Source organism: Nematolebias whitei, chromosome 11, assembly GCF_014905685.2.
Source record: "Nematolebias whitei isolate Nwh7 chromosome 11, NemWhi1, whole genome shotgun sequence".
Lineage (NCBI taxonomy): Eukaryota > Metazoa > Chordata > Actinopteri > Cyprinodontiformes > Rivulidae > Nematolebias > Nematolebias whitei.
Window position 1 is genome coordinate 43,535,518 of NC_056508.1, and position 21,412 is coordinate 43,556,929.

At 42.0% G+C, this 21,412-nt stretch overlaps 1 protein-coding gene across 1 annotated transcript in view; it reads right to left on the minus strand.

Annotated features, from left to right (window-relative positions):
- Positions 1-21,412, minus strand: part of plxnb1a (plexin b1a) — a 48,287-nt gene that overhangs the window by 8,201 nt on the left and 18,674 nt on the right. The window contains exons 9-27 of the mRNA XM_037684392.1: positions 20,630-20,738; positions 20,298-20,406; positions 18,628-19,368; positions 14,362-14,460; positions 14,052-14,174; positions 12,458-12,551; positions 12,108-12,277; positions 10,944-11,095; positions 10,746-10,851; positions 7,331-7,467; positions 7,056-7,229; positions 4,751-4,985; positions 4,401-4,643; positions 4,106-4,282; positions 1,617-1,765; positions 1,421-1,521; positions 1,124-1,341; positions 711-889; positions 547-613 (exon numbers count right to left, since the gene is read on the minus strand). Of these exons, the coding sequence (XP_037540320.1) occupies positions 547-613; positions 711-889; positions 1,124-1,341; positions 1,421-1,521; positions 1,617-1,765; positions 4,106-4,282; positions 4,401-4,643; positions 4,751-4,985; positions 7,056-7,229; positions 7,331-7,467; positions 10,746-10,851; positions 10,944-11,095; positions 12,108-12,277; positions 12,458-12,551; positions 14,052-14,174; positions 14,362-14,460; positions 18,628-19,368; positions 20,298-20,406; positions 20,630-20,738 (3,383 nt within the window). The remainder of the gene's footprint in view (positions 1-546; positions 614-710; positions 890-1,123; positions 1,342-1,420; positions 1,522-1,616; positions 1,766-4,105; positions 4,283-4,400; positions 4,644-4,750; positions 4,986-7,055; positions 7,230-7,330; positions 7,468-10,745; positions 10,852-10,943; positions 11,096-12,107; positions 12,278-12,457; positions 12,552-14,051; positions 14,175-14,361; positions 14,461-18,627; positions 19,369-20,297; positions 20,407-20,629; positions 20,739-21,412) is intronic.

The following is a 21,412-nucleotide window of genomic DNA, read 5'->3' on the forward strand; positions in this document are numbered from 1 at the left end:
AAGGGTGGATGGATGGATGGATAGATGGATGGATAGATGGATGGATGAAAGGGTGGATAGATGGATGGATGGATGGATGGATGGACAAAAGGGTGGATGGATTGATGGCGATGGATGGATGGATGACAGGGTGGATGGATGGATGGATGGATGAAAGGATGGACAGATGGATGGATGATAGATGAACGGATGAAAGGTGGATGGGTGGATAAGTAATAAAAAAGGTAACTTCACCTGTGCTTACTTATATTTATTGAACGCTGTTAGAAGACCTGACCAGAACAATCTAAAGATGATGGATGGATGGATGGATAGATGGATGGATGGATGGATGGATGGATGGATTGATTGATAAGTAATAAAAAGGTAACTCCACCTGTGCTTACTGTATATTCATTGAACACTGTTAGAAGGGGCAGACACGTGTCATGAAGGTTTAACAGCTGATGAGATATGAAGACCAGAACTAGGCCACGAGGCTGGAGAAATGACAAACAAAACTGCCTTCGGGCACAGATGTATGAAAGGAACTTCTTCAGTACAAACCCTCAGAAATGTGAAGAGACAAATAGACATCCAGTTTGTCAACAGCTTCTCCACCACTGACTCCGTCCTGGAAGAAAATAAAAATTGCACAGATGAATTATCTGCTGATGGAAAAGAAAACCTTCCTCGCTGATTATCAAGCCTCAGCTGGCCAAAGCGTTCACCTCCTCAGCATGAGTTTGGGGTTCTTGGCCACATATTGCTCCACCAGGTCGTTAAGCAGAGTCTTGAGGATGTCTGTGAAGTACTCCAGTTTACCGTGAAGGGCTACAGTCAGCAGAGAGGCCACGTAGGCCCGGTCTCTGGGGGAGAACGTCCGCTGGGTCTCCAGAGTGTGAATAAACTAGAGGAGGACATGGAGAAGACTCAGTAACAATAACATGCAAAATCATTTTTAATTAGACGCATAGGTGAAACTGACTGATTTAAATTGAGAAACTATTCTCATAGAGTTAGTTGCACTTTCATTCTCTTCATCTTCTTCTACAGTTTATCCGTAGTCGGGTTGCAAACAGTTTCTTCACGTTACACTTCAAATAAACTATTTATTCTGTCTAAATTAATCCTTTGGGCTGACCTTGGTGAGAAAGAGTTTGCTGTTAAGCAGATTGGACAGTTGAACCAGTCCTTGCTCCACCGTCTGCCTCCGACTCTCTGGAACGTCCAGGTCTCGTCTCAGTGGCGACTCCTGGTGGCCCGGGAAAAAAATACGCTCCGCGTAGGCTCGGTAATCGAGAAAGGGAATCCCGGAGCCCACCAAATCGCTGGACATGTCCATCATCTCTGTCATCAGGTCTAAAAGTAAGAATAAATAGTTTTAGTTTGGTTATTAGTTTTATTCCTCGGGAGGTTAGCAGCAGAAACCGGACTGTACCGGTGAACTCCTTCTTGCAGCGGTCCCTGACGCTGGTCTCCAGGTTTTCAAGCTGGATCTGTACCTTCTTATAGTCTCTCATGGCCTGTTTGCTCTTTCTCCTGACAAAACCATGGTTTGGTTAAAAAAAAAAAATAAATAAATAAATAAAGCTGAACACATTTATTAAGAGGGTTTTACTTTTTAAGATGTTTACCTGTATATAAGCACGATGATGAGCACAATGAGAGCCACTATGGAGGCTCCAACCCCGACGCCCACCTGAGCCTCCAGAGGAAACGTAGACTGAGCCTGGCTGTCGTACTGCACCCTGCCCAACGAGAAGTTCAGGTTCCCCATCTTCACCTGGAAGACACATTTATAGACCACAGGTTTAAACTGGCTTTTATAACAGTTTTAGGTTCAACTCCTTATTGCTCACATCAGTATGAGCGATGAGTTGAACGTTAAACTCAAACGAGGCTGGTCGTACAAAGCATCGATGAAGGAACTTTAAAAGTTAAAACTTTTCTAGGCAAGGGAACTTAAGGGCGTCAAATAGAACTTTTAAAAAGACGTTGCTACCTGAATTAAAAAGTTCTGGCTAAAGCGTTAACTGTTTTCATCTTATATCAACAGACTCTTGATTAAATGGAACTTCGTAATGTTGAGCAGCTCGGTAAGAACAAAGGGGAACACTTTATTCATTCCTTTAAGGAACGCTAAGTCTTTATTTAGAGAGGTGGTGTTATTTCTGACTAGTCAACATCTTACCTGTAGTGAACAGCAGTCATAGCACACTCCGTTTTGTGACTCGGATAAATTCGCACGAGGAGTCGAGCAATTCATTATCAAGAGGAGGGCCTTAAAAAGTCTGTTTCCACCATCTAAAACAACTTGAAGTCAAATTTCTATTATTTGAGCTCATACTATTTTAGCTTGGGTTTTTTTTTACAGTGAGTTTGTGGGAGTTTTGTCCTGTCAGCTCCCTGCAGCCGCATCTGAGCACCAATCAGCAGCACCTGAGGATCATCGGCTTGATGAGCATGAGGAGCATAAAAGGTTGCAGAGGACATTCAGCGAGCGCTGGAGCATTACCTGTCAATGGTAATTCAATTCAACTCAATTCAATTCAAAAATACTTTATTAATCTCAAAGGGAAATTATGTGTTGTTGTAGTTCATCATCCTGATTTCATTCAAGAGTTGTTAGAAGCTGATAGCTGTGGAAAGGAAGGATCTCCTGCAGCAAATCTGAAGAATCTGGCCACAGATACCGATCCGTACACCCGGATCCAGCTCGCTGTCAGATCCGGCGAGCCTCTCGTCCTCATGGGCAGCAGGACTGTCCAAATGCTGGGCAGAATTCCTCCCTGAGGTGTGGTCACACCTCCCAGCAGTCTGCCGAGCTCTTCGTTGCCATGGACAGACAGCTGAAGGTGCTGGGGAATGATCCTGGTCCTCCTGTTGTCACGAGCCGAGTTTCCCATCAGCTCCAGGATCTTGGCAGTCAGGTTGACGGAAATTCGTCCACGGCGCCTCCTTTTCAACTCTTTTGGGATTTGAGGCTGTAGTTGAGATATCTGAGCTTTTGAGATGTTAATCAGCTGCTCCTGGTTGTTGAAAAACACCTTGTTGCCATGGTTACGCATCATAACAAATGCCCCAAAGTAAAAAGGCTTCAGTAAAAATCCTTCCAGCTGCACAGCATCCGGTACCAGAATAAATAACCGTCCGAAAAAAGTGATTTACATCCAGAAAAGAGGAATTAAAGTTTTCAAAAGCAATAACTCAGAATGAATGTAACAGAGCTGCTCCAGCATGCAGCCACCCCGAGCGGCGCAATTCTAGAATAAACCAGTAGTTCTGTTCTAGCCACTTGTGAGTTAAACTGAATAGTAACAAATTGTATATTTCTCCGTGCTCTCAGAGTATAATCCCTGATGTCCTCCTGTCCCCTGGATTCTCCTCTGTGGACCTCGAGCTCTCCTGTGCCTCCTCAGCTGCATCCATGCCACTTGCCTGTCTCCTGCCTGGAACCATCGTTCCGACGCATATCTTCTTCGCCCTGGAACCAATGGGTCAGCGATCCCCACAACTGACTCCTACCTCCACCGTAAGAAAGAGCAGCAACAACATTACCACCCCCTGCCAACAGACCAGTAACTATCTCCTTGCTCTTCAGGGTTCCATCTCCCTTCCTGGCACAATTGATGATTTTTCCACCTTTGTAAATAAACACTGTAAACATATTATAGCTGCAATCGTTACAGAGTTATTTGGCATTAGACTGTTGTTTACGTTGTTGCTATTTCCCAAACTGCAATTACGGCGTCTGCTAAACGTATTCTGCTGTAATACGAACAATTAGATGTTTCATCAAGGGTGTTGCTCGGCTAAGTCAATAATAACAAATTAAAGAGCTGTCTCAAGCACAACTAAAGTGTAAAAATACTTAAAGTATTTTTTGTTACTGCTTGGGAATTCTTTGAGTTGCTTCTCATGGTCCTCTTTAAATGGGCCCTTCTCTGAATAGTAGTATGATTTTCTCCCCCTTGGGGTCACTTTGACTGCTATCCACTGCAGGTAAGATACTGACTGCTCGACACAACCCAACAAAACAAAACAAACCACCTCCTTAGGCCGGTTTGTGCCTCTGATTTTACATTAAAAAAAATGAAATAGTTTCTCTGTAAGAGTAATTTACAGTAAATTCAGGCAGACTGTCCATGCCGTCCTGCTTCCTGTTGGCTGTGAGCGAAGGCTGCTGGGCTGGTGGTTCACAGTACAGGTGGTTGTGAGTCAGGGTCTTCACCAAACACAAACCCTCCCCGATCCGAGCCTCCACCTCCTGCTTGTACATGGCAAGATCCAGGAACTCTCCCTAGAACAGGAAAATTATTTTACACTTTTCTGAGAGCTGCTTCAAAAACTACAAGTTTTAATAAACACAACGGGGGTGGGGGTGGGGTTGTCAAGTTGGTTTAATCCCTGGATCTCACCTCAACAGAGATGATGCTGCCAGGTTTATGGTGGTACGGCTTGCTCGAGTCATTCTTGTTCAGCTTGTAGAGCTTGGGGTTGGGCTCGTAGCTGAAAGCTTCGTTACTCACGGTGCTGAAGTCCAAGTGGAGGCTGTCCAACAGGAAGTGAACTTTAACTCTTGCTCCTCTGGCCTCTGGACCCACAGCAGGAGTCGGACACAAGATGAGGAAGGAGCTGTTCACCGTGCAGCGTGATTCAAACTGAACGAGACATTAGCAAGCTTTAATGCACAGATCAAGTGCTTTAAATGCTTCTTATCACGAACACAGGACGATCTCATGTTCCTGTAACACTCACGTAGACTTACATGTTTTTCATGGCAGAGTGTCCCCTTAGGACAGTGCGCTTCTGGAACAATCCTCCTCCACCTTTTCAGTGGACCGATGTAACCCTGTCCTTCACTCAGATGTTTCGCTTTCTTCTTCTTGATGCTCCTTCTCCTTCTGGGAGGCAGAGCATCAGGAGGACTGAGGGTCACTCTCATTTTGGGCCCTTGCACCACATCCAGGTTGTGACCGGAAACTCTGATGATTCTGCCTCCACTGCAGGGCCAACGTGCATCACAACATGTCAAACTATTATTCAAATACAGATTACTGAGATTAATATGTTGGTGGTTCTGTCTTTAAAGAAGTCATTAAAAAAAACAAGAAACTACAAATTTGCTGATTTGAAGAGTTTGTTTTATACTAAATACGTACAGTGCCTTGCGAAAGTATTCGGCCCCCCTGAACTTTTCAACCTTTTGCCACATTTCAGGCTTCAAACATAAAGATATAAAATTTTTATTTTTTGTGAAGAATCAACAACAAGTGGGACACAATCGTGAAGTGGGATGAAATTTATTGGATGTGTCAAACTTTTTTAACAAATAAAAAACTGAAAAGTGGGGCGTGGAATATTATTGGGCCCCTTTACTTTCAGAGCAGCAAACTCACTCCAGAAGTTCAGTGAGGATCTATGAATGATCCAATGTTGTCCCAAATGACTGGTGATGATAAATAGAATCCACCTGTGTGTTATCAAGTCTCCATATAAGTGCACCTGCTCTGTGACAGTCTCAGGGTTCTGTTCAAAGCGCAGAGAGCATCATGAAGACCAAGGAACACACCAGGCAGGTCCGAGATACTGTTGTGGAGAAGTTTAAAGCTGGATTTGGATACAAAAAGATTTCCCAAGCTTTAAACATCCCAAGGAGCACTGTGCAAGCAATCATATTGAAATGGAAGGAGTATAAGACCACTGCAAATCTACTAAGACCCGGCCGTCCCTCTAAACTTTCATCTGGAACAAGGAGAAGACTGATCAGAGATGCAGCCAAGAGGCCCATGATCACTCTGGATGAACTGCAGAGATCTACAGCTGAGGTGGGAGAGTCTGTCCATAGGACAACAATCAGTCGTACACTGCACAAATCTGGCCTTTATGGAAGAGTGGCAAGAAGAAAGCCATTTCTCAAAGATATCCATAAAAAGTGTTGTTTAAAATTTGCCACAAGCACCTGGGAGACACCAAACATGTGGAAGAAGTTGCTCTGGTCACATAAAACCAAAATCGAACTGTTTGGCCACAATGCAAAACGATATGTTTGGCGTAAAAGCAACACAGCTAATCACCCTGAACACACCATCCCCACTGTCAAACATGGTGGTGGCAGCATCATGGTTTGGGCCTGCTTTAGTCAGCAGGGACAGGGAAGATGGTCAGAATTGATGGGAAGATGGATGGGGCCAAATACAGGACCGTTCTGGAAGAAAACCTGTTTGAGTCTGCAAGAGACCTGAGACTGGGACGGAGATTTATCTTCCAACAAGACAATGATCCAAAACACAAAGACAAATCTACAATGGAATGGTTCACAAATAAACGTATCCAGGTGTTGGAATGGCCAAGTCAAAGTCCAGACCTGAATCCAATCGAGAATCTGTGGAAAGAGCTGAAGACTGCTGTTCACAAACGCTCTCCATCCAACCTCACTGAGCTCGAGATGTTTTGTAAGAAAGAATGGGCAGAATTTCAGTGTCTCCATGTTCAAAACTGATAGAGACAAACCCCAAGAGACTTGCAGCTGGAACTGCAGCAAAAGGCGGCGCTACAAAGTATTAACGCAAGGGGGCCCAATAATGTTGCACGCCCCACTTTTCAGTTTTTTATTTGTTAAAAAAAGTTTGACACATCCAATAAATTTCATTCCACTTCACGATTGTGTCCCACTTGTTGTTGATTCTCCGCAAAAAATTTAAATTTTATATCTTTATGTTTGAAGCCTGAAATGTGGCAAAAGGTTGAAAAGTTCAAGGGGGCTGAATACTTTCGCAAGGCACTGTAAATAAATAACATTACTAATTTAATTTTTATGTAGATGAATGTTTTTGTTCAGTGCCCTGAGATGACTTCTGTTGTGACTCGGCGCTATTTAAATAAACTGAATTGAATATTACCATTAATAAAACCTAATAATGCTTTTATTGCATGGTCAGTCCATCAGAATGATTGCATTTACTGTTTGGTCAACTCTTATAAAAACTCTGCAAATGGCTTTAATATATATTTTTATATTTATGTTAGTAACTAGTTTTATTCTGGGGTCCACCTCCTCTCCGTCACTGCACCTGAAAAAGCTCCTGGATGGTGCAGCCTTCGTGATGTTGGGGTTCGGGGTGTAATGATACACCAATCCCTCCAGATGGCGCTCCGCTCCACCGAAGCGCACGGTGATATTGTGCGCCCCTGTCCTGTTGCTGCCTCTGGTCCCACATCTTATGTGATCCGCCAGGATTTTATGCCTGAACATAAAACGTTTATTTTTATTTTGCCACCAAGTCAAAAGCTGAAACTATTTGACAAAAAAAAATAATTACTGTAATAACCCTTTTGGGACACTTACACCATGCAAGGAACTCCTCCGATTAAGACGCTGACCTCTCTGGGGTGTCCCGTCTTCAGTCTCCGCCCTCTGATGGTGAGAGATGAGCCCCCCGCTTTGGGCCCCCTCTGAGGGAAGATGCTGCTGAGGACAGGATTCTGGCGACAAAAGCAGAACAAGAAGAAGAAATTTACAGCATGAGACGTAAAGACGCAGCGAACAAAGAAAAAAAAAAGATGTCAGATCAATAAGCCGATACTGAGAGTGTGATTTATTAGGAGATAAAACCAAACCACCAAGGCATTCTGGGAAACAGCTGAAGGTTGTTTCACAGCGACGTCCTGTAACAATTAATCTCCTTGTAACTCGGGACAATTAATTACGTCTGCTGGTATAAATAAAATTGTCAGACGAGTTGTTGCTCCACTGTCTTGCTGTGGTTCACTTACATTAAACCAAGTGACGCCTAATTAAAACGATCCACGGGGAGAGCTGCTGGTCCTTAATTGGACAGATTTCCTAAAAGCAGTTTTTTTTAATCTTTTTAACAAACGGAGGCATTTGTTGCGTTTGACTCGTCACAATTTAACCAAATTCTCTAAATGAAGCGTTTCAGTCGTGCTTTGTTCTAAACAACATCAAGGGACACCCCCTTGCTTTCAGGGAGACGCTGCTTTGTCTGATTCTGACTGCGCCCACGAGCAATTTCTCTGATCTTTGAGCTAAAGCTCAGGGGGAATCATGTAAAGATTGTAAATAACTGCTGCTTTTGAAGTGGGTATGGAAATGCTTTATTTTGAAACTACTGTGTAGTTTGAAAATGTTGCAGCAGGTTCTATAAATAACAGCATTAAAAGCATTTAAGTAGATTACAGTAGATTTAAAATCAAGATAGGTGATTAGAAAAATGTATTTTTACAGATCGATTAGTCGAGAGATCATTTCCGCTTTTAACCACCTAAGACCCGAACTCTTGCATATCTGGATGCCAGGTCCTAGGAGGTTAAGCAGGAGATCATGTATTTGTTTGTATCTGTGTGAGTTTGTTTTAACTGTTAGCAAAATATCTCATGAAGTAGATGATGAATTGTATTTAAACTCTAAAGGAAATAATCACCTAATGTACATTTTTTTAATTTAATTGAACCTTTATTTCTTCAGGTAGTCTCATTGAGTCACGAGGACTCCTTTTTAAGAGAGACCGGTTTGGGAGCAGTAGACCTGTCACGATAAACAATAAATCAATTAATCGCATGATAAATTAAAATTATCAACCTCATTTTTATTTATCGGCTTTATTGTTTCTTCGTGTCTCTCTCTACTGAAGACACTGGATGACAAAAGGCTCAACTCCGGTGCTCTTCACTGACCCCTCCCTTTCTCTTTAACATCTGCTTTAATCGTCCAAAATCATGTTTTTGGAACATTAAAAGCAGCTAAGCTGAGAAGCTAAGCTACGAGCTAAGCTAACAGGCCGACCTCGGAAAAAAACCTCCGTCTTGTCGAAGCGCCAAAATTCACGGTTGAAACCCGTGCCTTCATGTAAAAAGTTTTTTTTATGCAAAAAGAAGTTGAGAACTTGTTTACTGATTTTTTTATTAAAAGCTTTGTGTGAAAAATGCTACGCTAAAGAGCTCAAACCACACAGAGTGTCCGCCATTTTGAGAGCCGAAGAAAGACAGCCCATGTCACGTCAAGGGGCCTCCCTCCCATTTTTCTTAGAGACACGCTGCTCGCTCCCTCACTATCCATCCTTCAGTTCAAACAGTCTTATACTGCCATCTGGTGGTCGAAAAAAGGTACTGCAAACAAAACAGCTTAAACATTTCTTCTTAAATTCGACACTAATTACTAACTATTGTCAAATTTCAAATATTATCATTTATCGCAATAATTTCTGAGACAATTAATCGCCCAGCAAAATTTGTTATTGCGACAGGCCTAGTTAAGGGACTTGCTCAGGGGCCCAGAATGGTGCAAATGAGGGTGGAGGCAGGAGTTGGTGTTTCACCTATTCCACACACATTTTGACGTTGGTCTGGTGAGTCGAACTGGCGACTCTCCGATCACAGGCTCATCTTTAACCTCTGCGCCACCACTCCCCGTTTGGTAAAATTTTAGCTTTTAGCTACCGTGTTGCTGGTTTTACCTATTTACCGTACTTATGATTTAGCTAATTTTAGCATTTAACTACATGTTTGCTAATTATATGGTTTTGCTATGGTTTTGCTACAGGCTATTTATATTCTGGCTCTGATTTTAGCTAATTTTACCGTTTGATTACGGTTCTAGTTCTAGTCTTTGCTCTTAGCTACTAATTAGCTAATTTAACTTTTAGGTACTTTACTTTAAAGGAGTGTTGGCGCAGAGGTTAGAGAAGGTGGGCCAGTGATCGATAACCGGTTCAACTCTCAAGACCGACAACATCAAAATGTGGGTGGGAAAGATGAAACACCTACAGCTGCCTCCACTCTCATTTGCCCCACTGTGGGCCCTTGAGCAAGGCCCTTAACCCCCACCATCTGCTCCCCCGGGTGCCCTAGATGACGGCTCTCTGCTCCACACAAGAGGGCTGTGGTAGCTCGGTGGTCTGTGGTTGTGTCAAGAAGGGCATCCAGTGTAAAAATAACTGCCAAGTCTTTGTGCGACTTAGCTCACTGTGGTGACCCCTGAAGAAGGGAGAAGCCGAAAGAAGGAAAAACTTTTAAGTACATTTTTGCTAGTAGTAGTTTTTAGCTACTGTTTAGATAATTTTAGCATTTGGCCAAGATTTTGACAAATTTAGTTATTAGATTCAGTATTGCTGGTTTTAGCTACCACGTCTCTTGTTTTAGCTATGATTTAGGTTATATTAGAATTTATATACAGTTTTGGTAATTTTACCTTTGTGGTATGGTTTAGCTAGTTTTAGCTCTTGGGTACAGTTGTGCTAGTTTTAGATTTTGGCAAAAGTTTAACAAGTTTTATCTACAAGCAATAAACATTTGGAATCAACCCAATTCAAGATGACCAGTAGAACCTAGAAATCTTAGCAAGCACAAACAATTTCTATAAATCATCCAGTTTTACAAAAACAGCTAAAAGTGAGTGCGGCAGTGGCTGAGAGTCATTTCCAACACATACTCTGAGTGATAATCAGTCACGTCTGGTCAGTTTTCAAAACGTTGCTTGTGTTAGCAATTAGTGTTAACTAGTGAAATATTTTATTAAATGTCATGTGGACGACATACGGACATCCACAACCTTTTGTTTGAAGGTAATCCAAGTCAAGATGGCTGCCACAGGACTGGTTGCAACTCGGTCAGTTTTACAGATATTAGGCTAAAGCTTGGTGTGGTAGTAGCTGACCCTCATTCCTATAAGACACACTCAGAAGACTTCTACACATGATGCAATACTTTTTGTTTAAAATGTTTAAGAAAACGCAAAAACTGACCTGAAAGCTGAAAATCTGAGCTGAAAGCCCGAGTCCTCCACCTCTCACTTTGACAGAGACATGGCCGCTCGTCTCCTCTCCGCTGCTCGTCGTTACACACACTATCCTGCAAGAGCCCATCACACAGCTGCCTCCATTAGAAAAGAGTCGTAACGTGTGTGTTTGTGTTGATTGTGTGCGTTTGTGCTGGCTGCTTGCCTCGAGGACACTTCGTATCTGCTGTGGATGACGCTGCACGGCACTCCGGCGACTGTGACTGTGCCGGAGATGTCTTCGGCCCTTTGACCAAGGTTAGAGCCTGAAATAGTCACAACTGTCCCTCCCTCGACCGGACCGGATACCGGGTCCAACTAAAACACAAGAACACAACAAATCTGGCACATAAGTCAGATGGCAGCAGTGGGACATAAAAACGACAGCAAACCAGTTTTTTCTTTTGCTTCTCGTGTGTGATCGTTTAATGTGCTCCTGATTTAAAAAAAAACAACAAAACAAAACAACGTTTTGGGCTGTTTTAAAATAATTCTTTAGAAATCGGCTGCATTTTCTGCAAATTCTTGAACCTGATCGTGTCAGCTTAATGTGAACCGTGGGCTTCAAAAATTAGGAAACAGGACAAGAGCAGATGAAAGAAGAATCAATGAATAAAATTACCTGAAGCAGATGAAGAGCATGAAAAAAATAATCAGACACAAAACCTGAGAAAACTTTACTTGACCATCTGCTGTTTTTCATGTTTTTTTACTAATATCTCTTTGAAAATATCTAAAATTCTGTTTGATAAATTGTGCTGTCTTTGATTATTTTTATGGATGTAACTAAAAAAATCGTGAAAATGTGTGTCTTTGTGTAACAAAGATCCCACAGTCTGTTCGGTGTGAAGAAGAAGAAGAAGAAGAAGAAGAAGTCAGTTTCAGGTTATTTCAAAAAGAGCCACAAACAAACAATGAGCTCATCCACAGTTTCATCATGTCTCAACCTGACGGCTAATCTTGAGCAGCATCTAAATGTGGAAGAACAAACAGGTCTGATGTAGATTACAGAGGCTGTGATATGTGGGTGCTGCAGGTTAACCTCCTTTAAACTGTATTTTGCACATATTTGTGGACTAAAAGACTAAAAGCCTTTTTAAAGAATTTGCTGCGAAGGGCAAATCTTCAATGCTCTCCTTAAATCTAACTTCCACACATGTATTTGAAAGCATCACGTTAGGACTAAAATAATCTCGTGCTGCTCTTCCAGCAAAGATAAACTTGGCACTTGTCTGATTTTCCTAGCTCATAGTCCGGATAGAAGTTTTTTTTATGTTCGGAAGTAAAGATGTCAATAAAAAGGGTTCAAAACATGATAAAAAGTTCTTACAGCGTGAATGACGGGTGCAGGGCAGGTGTCTTTGATGTCACCAGCGCAGGAGTCTCGATACACACAGTGAGAGCCGGCAGCTCCACCACACCAAACACAGCCATACTTAGGGTTGGCAGTCTGACACCGGCTGCAGTCTGACCGACCCACTGAACAGTTGAACAGAGTCACTGAAACAGAAGAGCGCCAGTGAGAAAGCGCACGGTGATGCACTCATTTAATCACACGTTCAAACCTTCCTTTGAAAGTGTGACAATCGAATTACAGACAAAAACGAGCAGTTAAGCTTTGTGGACTCACACGCAGACCTACAGAAAGACTCGCAGCTACACGCTTTAAACGGCACTCACCATGCAGATCATCAGCGCTGTCGATGAGGAAGTTGTTTTGTCTCCTCACATTGATCGTAGCAGGGTATTCCTCCTTTGAGAGGGAATACACGTACTGCAACAACAGAAGGGGTTAGGAGTCAGACCAACAGTAGGGCGGTCATGGATACAGTCAATCCCATCCATCCCCAGTTTATCTGTTTATGTGCTCCTTGCATGATCCCCAACATTAACGCCTGACATATTTTTTATGTCACACTTTCAACACTCTCTATTGGTATGCTCCTATAGTTTCTAATTATTCTTTTTATAAATATTACTGCTTTGCAAACTATAACACAGGTTTATACAGCTATATTTAAATCAAAGACTGAGCACTCCTTGAAAGAATGTCCATCAAGGCCCAGTGGGTCATTTTGACCCAAGGACATAGGAGAGTCAACTGATGTTACTTTAAGCTGAGTCGTTTAGGTCAAACCTTGAGAATGACACTAAGCATGATTATGTGTGTTACTGTGACATCACGAGTTGCGTTAGCACTCTGACTATATCATGAGGACGACGAGGCAGCTACTACCACATCAACTTTAGCCCAGTAGCCGTTAAACTGGCTGAATTAGAGCAATTCTTTTGTTTTGAGATGTGCTTAGGCAGTGATGACTGAGAATTTCATTAAGATCTGTCTATTGATGAGATACTGAGATTGATGGGTTATCTGGACAGTGTTCACAGACTTACTTCCCCTCAAACTCACCACCTTCACTAGCCTCCTTCACTTCAGTAACCTAGGTACATGTGAAGGCGCCAGGGGCTGCGTCGCTCACTTGGGTGGCCTGTGCTGGGACCCCCACCCTCACCCACTCTACATGCATATGTCTTTATGTCACCAGTATGTTGCTTTTTCTTGAGCTGAGGTTTTTATGCAACCTCACACTGTGTCCAATCAAGGACACAATGTGAGATATGATTTTTTTTTTAACCTCCTCTTTCCTCACGTTTTCCCTTTTCCTTATCTAAACGAAAAGGGCAGCGCTTCCCATGAAGCTGCAGGCTCAGGCACCCCTGTCTACCCACGTTTGTTTTCTTTGGACGGCTGAACTGAAATGTAATCTCGTTGTGCTTCTGTGCAATGACAATAAAAGTGGATTCTGATGAGATTCAATGCCATTATTTTAAAGCAACAATACTATGGTTTATAATTTCTTATCTGGCAACCTGACTGACATGGAAACTACAGCGTTTTTGTGTAAACCCGCCCATTTTTTGTTTATTACCCTGAATAAACATTGAAAAAACACACTAACGTTTCCAGAGGTTGTTCTCGTGTAAACGGGGCCTTAAAGTAGATCACTTTCACTTGGTCATTTTAAAAGGAGCTCGCATGCTGAAAAGTTGTGGACACCCCTGTCATAGCACATCTGCCCTTGACAGATGTGTAATAAAAACTTCTTCTGACATGTGAGATGCTGTGTTCAGGCTTCATCTTGTCATTGTTGACCAAGCTTTTCTATAATTATTTTACATACACTCTGACATGTGATGTGCAGAGAGACATGAGAATACATTATTATCTGCTTATCATTATTTCAAGATATAAAGGGGGATTTATTCTGACCTGGTGTGGTTGACAGGTGATGAAGTAGACTGACGGCCAAGTAGCATGTGGCTCCACAGAGGCCTCCACCACCACTGACTGATTCTCGATGTCCAGCACGCAGTCATAGTCCAAAGTCTCGTCCTGAATGTGCACACAGCACGTTTAAAGACCCAGACTAAATCTGCAAATATTAACTTTATGACGGTGTCAAAACAAGTACAAAATCAACAGCATGAAGTAAAATCTTTTTACGAAGTTTATGTCATCAAGTATTTCCATAGACTATATTAAATGTGCTGCAGTAACATGAATCATCAGCTGACATTACCTGAAACAGGTTCAGGTGTTGGCCCACAAGGGTGATTTTCCTCTCCACGTTGACAGGGAGGAGAGAGGAATCTTGAACTCTTTCCACACATGGACATTCCTGATGACATGAGTGAAAACATGGAGAATATCTATATTGAAGCTACATCTGAATGTGGCTCATAGAGTGAATCATTTAACAACGCAGACAGTCAGAAAGGTTTTTAATTGCTTTTAAGATGAGCCTTTCTTGCAGGTTTAGTTTTTTTTTCTTGAATTTCAGAGATGGTCCTGGTTATTTATTATTAATTTAGACAAATGTTTTATTATTGTGTGATTATTCCGACTTCTATCCATATTTCGTACATTTTTTGGCACAATTCTCGTGCCGCGATTTTCAAGCAACGAATCATAAATCAAAACGTTCAGCTCTTTCAGGACAATCCTGCTGTGACTTTTGGAATTGATGCAACTTTAGCTTTTTTAAATATTTAGACTTTTCTTCCACTTTTTCCTCATAGAAATGAGTTGAGCTCATTTTACGTCCTTCAAATCTTAAGATCTGTTTACAATCTTTTACTGCTCCTTTCACATTTTGTTCTGGTTCAGCTTTCTTGCGCAAATTTAAACTTTTTTCAACTAATTCGGCTGTTTGCTCAGCTGTTTTGTGCTCCTTTCATATTATTTCTACTAACTAAAACATTTTTTGTGAATTTTCTAACTTTTTTCAGCTAATTTCAGCTTGTTCCGTTTCTTTCAGTTTATTTCAGCAAGTTTTAGCTTTTTCTACTATTTCAGCTACTATATAGCTGTTTTCATGCTAATTTAAGCTTTTTCAGCTAATTCCACATTTTTAGCTAATTTCCGCTCTCTTTCCACTTCCTTATAGCAGTTTGTTTCTTTCTGCATTTTCAGCTACTTTTCAGCAATTTTTTTTGTTAATTTCAGCTTTTTTTAGCTAGTTTCCTAAATTTTTTGCTCATTTCTGCTTATTTAAACCAAATTCAGCAAACATGTGTTCTTTCTGCTTTCTTCTGCTAATTTAGGCTTGTTCTTGTATTTTAGCTACATTTCAGCATGCTTTTTTAGTTAATTTCAGTTGTTTTTCAGCAAGTTCTTCTGCTATAAACATACACACTGCATTTTCCCAGGAAATGCGATTTATTTAGTTGTTCATAGGGGCGCTGCCATTAGATCTACTGAACTGCTACCATTTCATCTAACTGGAAGATCAGTGTGAAGTTAATCATTCTTATTTATCTTCCAAAAAGAAAACTCTACACTTGAAGCCATGAACAGAGCAAACAACACTTGCTTTCCATTCAGCAAACCCACTTTTGCTTGTTAGGCAGTCTCCACTAAAAATGAAATGATCTACCGTACATGTTACTGCAACATAAGGTAACGTATTTTGCTAATTGTAAGCCAAAATATCCATTATTCTTCCATAAATATAAACAAATGTGCATAAGAGATGAAAAAAGTAAAGAGCACACATTCCAGCAATGACATGTACAAGTAAAACATTAAGATTATAGATGGAATGTAGCTATCCCGTTTCTCATAGAAGGAAGTGCTGAGTTAGCTTAACAGTATTACTTGCCAGCAGCACTAAATGAGGTGACCAGAAATAATATGGAGAGAGTAGAAGAGTCAATAAAACCTGTTGGGTTAATGCCTTAAATTACTCGGCTGCATCTTCACGTTTGAGATTACATTGATTTTGTGTCAGTCATGGTTGGATTTGTGGAGGGGAGAACCTTTAAAGCTAACTGCAACAGAAGCTCAGTATGCTACACCTCAGTGTCTTACAGAGTACATTACAGCTCCTGTCTTCCAGGTTAGTTAAACAGTGCTTCACTGTAGTTCTTCACTTATTCCAGTCAGGTGCTTGAACCGATGGCAGCTGGACTTTGTTTCTTAAAAATGTTTCGTCTGTTTTCTGAGTGGAACAAAAGTGGCATTACAGATTAAACAGTGAAACAAAAAAAATTAAGTCCAGTTGTTTTCTATTCAAGCTTTACTAAACCATATTCTTCAAATGAAATTTTTTTATTTATTTTTTTGACTTAAACGAGGAAACTGGCATCTTTTCCATCTGCCTTTTGAATATTAAGGAGCCGTCTTAAACTGACTCCAGTTTTAAATATATCACAGCAGTTCATGCAAACCCTTTTTATAAACCTTTATACTGCCATCAATGTTGCATTAACCAAAAACTTGATGTCTCTTGTCGGGACATGGATTACCAGAGCCACACCCTGGAGCCAGGTCTGGGGGAGGGGCTCGTCAGCGAGTGCCTGGTGACTGGTAGAGCAACATGGGTTTGCCTTCCTGTGAGCCCATCACCTGCAGGAGGGGCCATACGAGTAAGGTGCTTGACTCCATGGGCAGTGGCTGAAGGCGAGGGCCTTGGCACTCTGACCCTGGTTTATCAAAGCTGGCTCATTCTCCTTAGCCCCCCTGGTAAGGTCTATTCATGCTACTGACTGTTCGATTCCTATACAAGTGGTGTGAGAGTTTGGCTTGCAGTAAGACCAACCCCTTCATGAGGGAGTTAGACTCCACCAGAGCTGCCCATTGTCACCAGTTCTGTTCATAACTTTCATGGACAGGATTTCTCGAAGATTCCATCTCTGCTCTTTGCAGATGATGTGGTCCTGTTGGCGTCATCGTGCTGTGATCTCCAGCTCTCACTGGAGCAGTTTGCAACTGAGTGTGAAGAGACTGGGATGAGGACCAGCACCAGCAAATCTGAGGCCATGGTCCTCAGTTGGAAAAAGGTGGATTGCTCTCTTCGGGTCGAGGGTGAGGTTCTGCCTCAAGTGGAGGAGTTCAAGTGTCTTGGGGATTCGTTCACGAGTGAGGGAAGAATGGAACGTGGGATTGACGGACAGATTGGTGCAGTGTCTGCAGTATTGCAGACTCTGTGCCGGTCCATTGTGGTGAAGAAGGAGCTGAGCTGTAAGGCAAAGCTCTCTCTTTACTGGTCGGTCTACGTTCCTAGCCTCACCTATGGTCATAAACTCTGGGTAGTGACCAAAAGAATGAGACTGGGGATACAGGAGTTCTGAATGAGTTTCCTCTGCAGGGTCACTGGACTCTCCCTTAGAGATAGGGTGAGAAGTTCTGTTATCAGAGAGAGTCTTAGAGTTAAACGAATGCTCCTCCACATTGAGAGGAGCCAGCTGAGGTGGTTCGGGCATCTGGTACGGATGCTTCCTAAGTGCCTCCCTAGGGAGGTGCTTTGAGCATGTCCGACTGGGAGGAGATCCTGGAGAAGACTCAGGACACACTGGAGAGACTATGTCTCTCGGTTGGTCTGGGAACGCCTTAGAGTCCTCCCACAAGAGCTGGAAAAGATGGCTGTGGAAAAAGAAGTCTGGGCCTCCCTGCTCAAGCTGCTGCCCCTGAGACCCGACTTCAGAACAAGCAGAAAATGATGGATGGATTGATGGATGGACGATTCTTCCAGCAGAAATATTGATATTCCCGCAAGAAGTGTATCAGATTACCAGTACATCAGAGGTTCTAGAGCTAACTGCTGATGCTCCTTTTTTTTCTTAAATGAAATAGCTGTGCTTTGAAAATGTAACGTTGAAGTAAAAAGTTTATAAAACAGACTGCATGAAATGCTACATGCTTCTAGATGGAAAAAATCCTCTTCAGCTTTTATTTGGTCTTTTGCTACTGCTGTTTCAGCTCACTTTTTGCTACTTTTAGCTTTAAGCCCTTTGACACCTAGCTTTGAGCTACCTTTTGCTACTAGCAAATACTTTTACCCCGTCTTTTTTTACTTTTGGTTTTTAGATAGCATTGTGTTTTTGTAGATTTTAGTTTTTTGACGACTTTTACCTAAATCATTCAGCAATTTCTCTTAATATTGTTTAAAGCATTTTCACAGAACCCCACTTAAAAAGACTTGAAATATCACTTTAAGGTACAGCTAATCTGCAGTTAGATCAGCACAAAGACTAAAGTGAAGGCAAACAATCAGCACGACTCTCTTGGCCAAATGGATTTAACGAGATAAAACCTGCGAAATGAAAGCTTGTCTGAAGTGTTAGCATTTAGATTTTAACTTTTAACAACTGCCATTCAAGCACACTCTACATTTCCAATATTTTCTGCCACGATAAACGAACCATTTAGTAAAACAAGTTAAGTTTTTTTCAGTTTCAACAAACAAATATGAATGTTTTGTTTATTTTTCTCATTCTGGGCTAGAAAGAATGCTTCTTGTGGTGAACATTTCTGTGTCAGCTCCAAACGTGTCCTCTGCACTCACCAGAAGATAAGACTCAGAAGAGGAATCAGACTGTGGGTTTGTTGGAGAGTCAGAGTTGATGTCAGCCATTGTTTCAGGTGATTGTGTAAAGACGGGGGAATGAGCGACAAATGGGACTGTTTCAGAATCTGTTTCTTCGTCAGGCCTCCCCCACCCATGCAGCCTCGGAGGTGGGACATTCTCCTCAGAAGTGGCCGGAGGATTGGCCTCCTCGTTGGCACTGATGGAGAGGTCTATAAACGGAGCCACTTCACTGGAAGTAGTTGGGTTTATCTCAGAAGAGGAGCCCGTTGCTTCACTGGATGGCTTTGAAACTTTCAGCTGAGAGTCTACATGATCACTAGTGGTGTTGAGCAATGCATTGTGGGTAATTTCTACAGTGATATTGAAGTTGTTGGAATCTTCATCCTCTGAAGAGCCACTTACAGATATGTTTGTTGTTCTCTCTACATCTGTGGTGTTGGTATCAGTGTGAGCGGTGCTGGCCGGGGTGGAGGTCCTGACCAAAGGGGAATTTGTGGAGAGGGTAGCTGGTGTGGTAGATTCAACATTAGGGTTGGTGGGGGTTGTCACTGCTGTTGGAGTTGAGGGAACAGCTGTTGTAGTGGGGGCAGATGTCTCTGTGGGTGGTGGTTGTGTTGTTGTAGTGGCTGCTGTTGTTGTTGGAGCGGTCAGAACAGGAGGAGATGATGGTGTAGGTTTTCTGGTGGGTGGTGGGATGGTGGGTGTTGATGGTTTGAACTTGACGATGGAGAAGCAAAAGCAAAACAAACGAACAAGGAAATGACAGGACGAGGAAAATGAAAAGTGGTGGGAAGACAAAATTAGAATAAAACTGTTAATAAATAAAAATAAATAAATACAAATATAAATATTATATACAGTAGTCCCTCGTTTATAGCTGGGGATCCGTACCTTGAAGCCCCGTGATACGTGAAAAACCGCAAAGCAGGAATAGGAGTAAGTATTTACTTATTTTACTATATATATATATATATATATATATATATATATATATATATATATATATATATATATATAATAAACAATGTTTCTAAACTCTAAACGCTCCAAAAGAGCACAGAATGTCATGACTTCAGCACTCTGCCTCTGGCTGCACTCTCGGCCACGCCCACTTCTTCGTTCTGCACGGAGATCAGCTGATCAGCTGCAGGAGGAAGCTTCTCCACAGCTGTGGGCTGCACACAGGTGTAACAGGTGCTAAATAATTTTAAGTAATTTACTTTTTATAGAAATTCCATGCCGATCGTGCGGCTCATCTATCAATCAGCCAATTGTGTGGCATGTCCAATCTTTGGAAAACCGCGATAGAGCGGGTCTGCGAAAAACGAACTGCGAAGTAGCGAGGGACTACTGTAGATAAATAAAGGCTGAATGAACTGAATGAATGAATAAAGCAAAAATGATATGTAAAAACAGTAAGAAATAACTCATGAATGATATGGCTTGAGTAAATCAAACAGAAAAGGCAAATAAATTTTAAAAAGACAGCACATGCACAAACCTATGCACATGATGCTCAAATCAGTCTTTTTGAAAGATAAACCACACATTTGAAAATTTGCTGTGATAAAATGAAATCCCTGAAATATCAAGTCAATTGTCTCCAAAATCAGTTTTACAAAGTTTCACACTTATTGATGACTCACATGTTGGTTGTAGATGGTGACTCCATGGCTGCAGGTGTGTTTATGTGTGCAGACATGTTCATGAATACACCAATTACACCCCCAGCGACTGCTAACACACCCTTGGCATCTGGCAGAACACGCAACAAAAGAGCAGACAAAACAGCAAGATCAGGAGATAACTCTGTAACGGTCTAAATGTTGGAAAAATCAACAAGAATCAAAAAAATACAAATCATCAAAAATAGTGTAGTATCTAGTTAATATTTTGTATACTTTCTCATCAATTACATGTAATGTGTTGTTTTCTAATGAGTTGAACAGCAGGTGTGATGTCGCAGGTGTGTACTCACTGTCTGCGCCCAGAAAGCTCCTGGACCAAAGTGCAGTTGTAGAAGGTGAATTCTGTTTCCGTTACCGTCACGTTAATGAAACGCAGCGACAACGTCACCGTCACAAACTCTGTGTGAGAGCAAAACCTGCTGTCAGATGTTAATAATGATCACATGAATAACATCTAACCGGGAGACCCAGTTCACGTGTGCCGCAGTATGGCAGCCATGACAGGAGCTCCGCTTCCTCTCGCTCTTTTGTTCCTGTTGTTTTTGTTTTAACTTTATTTTGCGCTTGCACTGTACACCCATACTAGGGGTATGATCGTAACGCACTGTTGGGAGTTTTCAGTGCTGCTGCCTTGCCATCGTGCCATCATGGTTCAGTTCCCGGCCCCCTTCCTGCCTTGAGGTCAGGCTCCGGTCTGTCATGGCAGCCGTCTCCATGATCCCCCATCTGCCTTCATGGACTGAACACTACGGAATCATTTGGTTCAGCAGGGAGACTTTGGATGTTCTGTGTCTGCCAGACCCAGTTCTGGAGGACAGTCATCGTCGGTTGTTATTATCATCATGCTGCTAACAAGACTATACTGCTAACAGAACCACACTGCTAACAGAACCACACTGCTAACAGAACCACACTGCTAACAAGACTATACTGCTAACAGAACCACACTGCTAAAAGAACCACACTGCTAACAGAACCACACTGCTAAAAGAACCACACTGCTAACAGAACCACACTGCTAAAAGAACCACACTGCTAACAGAACAACACTGCTAACAGAACCACACTGCTAA